Below are 4,668 nucleotides of genomic sequence, written 5' to 3'. Positions count from 1 at the left end.
ATATATAGACACACCCACATATAGACACAAACACATATATACGCACAAACCCACACACACACATATATACAGACATACACACACACAAACACACACACACGCACACACACACACGCACACACACATAAATACACACACACACATATATATATATATATATACATATATACAGCACACGCACACGCATATATATATATATATATATATATTTATATATATACATATATAATCAAATTCCTAAAAACATTCATCAGAAAAAGCATTTACTTCAACTATCCTCTCCCATGCACACACACTCGTATGTCCATGCATGTATATATCACACCTGTACATCGCCTCTGGGATACGCATAGCCGTGGCTCCCCCAGGGCCCCGTGCCACTCGATCTTCAGTGAGCAGACGGAATAGACTGGGGAACTGTTTGGCGTAGGTGAGATGACTCATCCAATTGCTACACGTCGTCTCGTCATCACACACGAGTGCAATGCTGCCTTTGTTGACGATCTGGATTTATCGCATAAATAGGATCATTGGTACAAGACAGACATCTGGTGTGAGTATGAATGTGATGCTAAATGGGATCAATGGGAAAGGACAGACGTCTGGTGTGTGAGTATGAATGTGAGGTTAAATAGGATCATTGGGAAAAGACAGACGTCTGGTGTGTGAGTATGAATGTGAGATTAAATGGAATCATTGGGAAACGACAGACGTCTGGTGTGTGAGTTTGAATGTGAGGTTAAATGGGATCATTGGGAAAGGACAGACGTCTGGTGTGTGAGTATGAATAGGGTATGTGTGCGTGATAGTATGTGGCGATAAGAGCTTTTTGCACGTGTATGTACGGGGGTGAGGGTTTTAGGGGCAAGCGGTGCCTTCTACACATTGCTGAAGTGCGTACCAACAATACAGTGGTGACTGTGAGATGATGTTCCATTGCACTGGTGGGTTGACAGACAGCTCCTTTCCAATTGGAGCTTTGGTTATATTCTGTGGTTGGGTGTTAGCTTTTATTCGCACTTTACAATTGGTTCAGGAGACCAGTCACAGCCACTCACGAAGGCGAAAGACACAGATGCACTGTAAAAACGTTACATCCATTCGTGAAAACAAAGTATTAATAAACACAATACATGTTTTAAATTCAGCATTAAAAAAACACACGACAGACGTTGAACACAGTGTTATTGAACACACGACATGTATGAAATTCAGTGATAACAAACACACTACTGGCATTGTTAAATACAGTACTATCAAATAAATATGAAACACACCTATAAAGGAATATAGTAATTACTATGCAGACTAAGAATCAACCACAACTACTATTATACATAACTATCATCAAGACCCAATATTAATACACACAACAACTAAGTGTTCAGGTACACGATTCACATCACATCCTCATTTGGTTCAAATACGATGTCTCGTAGTTGGCACGGGTGAGCGAACCAGCCCCAACGCTGGGAGAGCGGACACAATAGCATGTTGTGTGTATATTGATCGTGATAACCTGTATGTCAGCGGAGTCTGCCTATTTAACTGCGTATGAATAGGCTGTGGGTAGCCATACCATACCATACCATGCCATACCACACCATACCATACCATACCATACCATACCATATTAAAGCACACCATACTATATCATACCATACTATTCCATACCATACCATACCAAACCATACCATACCATACCATACCATATTAAACCACACCATACTATATCATACCATACTATACCATACCACACCATACTATATCATACCATACTATACTATACTATACCATACCATACCATACCATATCATACCGTACTATACCATACCATACCATGTATATCACAAAGCGCTCGGATACAACTCGCTCGTCTCCGCGGTAGATCATGACACTGTCGTTGCTGATCAGATGCAACACACTGGCCTTGGCCTCGCTCTCATCGATGCCCTACACAGTCGAACACAATCCATTTGCGAGTCAGAACAGTATTGCGTTCATGCGTTCAAGTGCTGGTTACGTACTGCAGCGGAGAGGCTGTGATAGCCTGTGAACGGTCTCGCAGTGTGCAGCTGTGGTGAGGTTGTCAGTGGGTGTGTATCTGCGCACACGTCGTATAGCCCTTTTGCGTTCTATCTGTGACACTCGATCATAGCAACGACAGCTGATACCGCTATCTATGAAACGTGTTAGGATTTGATATGGGGGTTGTGCGTATATAAAATAAGTATTAGTAGCTACACATAGCCTGAAGGTGCAAAGGGGACTGTCCAATCACTTTATAAATAGGACCGTTTGGGTGAGGACCACTGGGGCGCAAAGTTAGGTGTCTCACCCGCAACAAACACCACCGAGAAAAAGTTGTTCAATAGATACCGAACAGCTTACGCCTGACTCAGCATACGCTGACCGATACGTCGTAGCAACACACTGGCAGAGACACAAACCGTCACCGCATAACAAACTGCTGGACTCCATGCAGCTCAGTATAAGTATAAACAAACAGGCAAGCTAACAGTCCCTATCACACACACCCCAACCCACCAGCAAACAAACACACCCAAACCCTATACCCACACACCAAGCACATACATGCCTGCGCACTCCTTCCCTTCGGCCTACCTACCTTGACCACCACCACACCCGTGTCCAGTGAGTACACCATACAGGCGCGTGGTTTCCCGCGTTTGAGCTTGCCCTCACTGGCACCGTTCACGGAACAGACGTTTACAGCGTCACCCCACAGCAGCTGCTTGGATTCAGCCACCACCTCGGCTGTGGTTACGTCGAGTACCCCCCCTAGTCTCTGTTTGATGATTTGTCTGTGTGGGGATAGGTAGGGTGCGGTGAGTGGGCCGAGAGCATAGACCAGTAGAATGCACACATTAGGTATGTATAAACAATGGATATGTAATTTCAAAGCAATGGCTTGAGTGGATGTGTGAGGGATGGATCTACACTTGAAACGTATATAAACAATGGATATATAATTTCAAAGCAATGACATGCGAGCATGGGTGATCGATGGTAGGATTGAGCAGGCATCCTAGCCCTTGATTGACTATTTGGATGTGAGTGTGGATATGAAACGTGTTTTGTGATCTGGGCCGCTCGAGAATTCTCAGAATTTTAACACATACAGCGCTGCTTGTATCATTGGTTGTTGAAAGCCACACACATGCACGCTCATCGGTTTAACTGGCAGAGAGGCTTTCGCACTGAGACATGGCGCACCAATGCACAGACAGACTTCGTGTTGGTAATAAACGTTCTGTTTACGATACACTATAACACTTATCGTGTTTGCAACAAACGGTCTATTTACGTCCCACTACAACACTTAGCCTCTATCGTTGTATGGCATCGTGAAGTCGACTGAACAGTAAACTCCAACGTCTCACCAATTGTCAAGTCGTCTGCATATAGCGACACTTATAAGCACACAAACATGAGGTACTTTTCAAACAGAAGCCGAAAAAGACCTGCCAGAACCTCTCACCTAGCCACAAACACACCCCATCATGTCACACATTGGGTATTCACACATTACAACCAATCAATGGCACACCATTTTCTAGTGTTCTTACACAGTGTACGTATATCTCACATACGTTTATATGCTTATACCTCCCATACAATTCTGTACATATACATCACACACCTTAATATTTATACATACATCACCCACGTTTATAAACCACACCATTACGTAAACACACAAGACACACCTCTGCAAGGCCTTTTGCTTCTGCGGCATGTTCAGACCCAACGGCGGCACAATGGTTGAGAACGGCTCGAAATGAGTTGTGCGCAGTTGTAGGGCATACTCAGACGCCTGCGCCACTTGGGGACTGATCAGAGTCAGTGCTGTGCGAAGACTCGCCGCGTCCTGCACATCACCGGCTGTTTTCTTAGCCTTGCTCTGTTGGGCTTTAAGAAGTAGCTGCATTGGGGGGTTGGGGGTTGGGGGTAGATAGGGAGAGTGTACACGGGGGAGAGGAGAGGAGAGGGGAGGAAGGGGGTGGGGGGTGGTTAGTGAGTGTAGTAGTAATACATGTGGCTTTGGGTGAATGGATGAAGCGCTGTTGTAAACATGGAGAGTGTGGGGTCTATCGGAGTTGCTGTGCACTATATCTACCATCGAGGCAATCGAATACTGGATCAAAAGAGATGATACCAAGGTTCACAACCACAAAGCAATACACTACGGGGCTCTATGGCATGAGCACTCACCAGCACGAGCCTGTCAATGTATACATGTGCATTCGACTATGTTTCACAAATAGGACCAAACCAAGGACAGCAATGTGGAGGACAACTAGGCACGTGTACAGCATATAAAGGCCGTTTGGTCTTGCTGATAGCTCAGGATGGGGTTGATTGGGGCTCATAGAGGTCCAGTTGTGTTTATAGATGCACAATGACACTCACACACACATACATATATATACATATATATATATATATATATATATATATATATATATATATATATATATATATATATATATATATATATATATATATATATATATATATATATATATATAGTAGTAGTACGTACGTACGTACGTACGTACGTACGTACCGTACCGTACCGTACGTACGTACGTACGTACGTACGTACGTACGTACGTACGTACGTACGTACGTACGTACGTAACG

The 4,668-nt window shown here is 44.0% G+C and overlaps 1 protein-coding gene across 1 annotated transcript in view; it reads right to left on the bottom strand.

Moving 5' to 3' along the window:
- Positions 1 to 858: 858 nt before the first annotated feature.
- The window catches only part of SARC_09155 (hypothetical protein), a gene marked incomplete at both ends in the record, with an annotated part of 8,714 nt that continues 4,904 nt past the window's right edge, over positions 859 to 4,668 (bottom strand). The window contains 4 exons of the mRNA XM_014296836.1: positions 859 to 990; positions 1,840 to 1,953; positions 2,630 to 2,825; positions 3,732 to 3,946. Of these exons, the coding sequence (XP_014152311.1) occupies positions 859 to 990; positions 1,840 to 1,953; positions 2,630 to 2,825; positions 3,732 to 3,946 (657 nt within the window). The remainder of the gene's footprint in view (positions 991 to 1,839; positions 1,954 to 2,629; positions 2,826 to 3,731; positions 3,947 to 4,668) is intronic.

The sequence above is a fragment of the Sphaeroforma arctica genome (genome assembly GCF_001186125.1).
Source record: "Sphaeroforma arctica JP610 unplaced genomic scaffold supercont1.898, whole genome shotgun sequence".
Taxonomy (NCBI): Eukaryota; class Ichthyosporea; order Ichthyophonida; genus Sphaeroforma; species Sphaeroforma arctica.
Note: the sequence above shows the minus strand (reverse complement) of the source record. Positions and strands in the feature narration are given on the sequence as shown.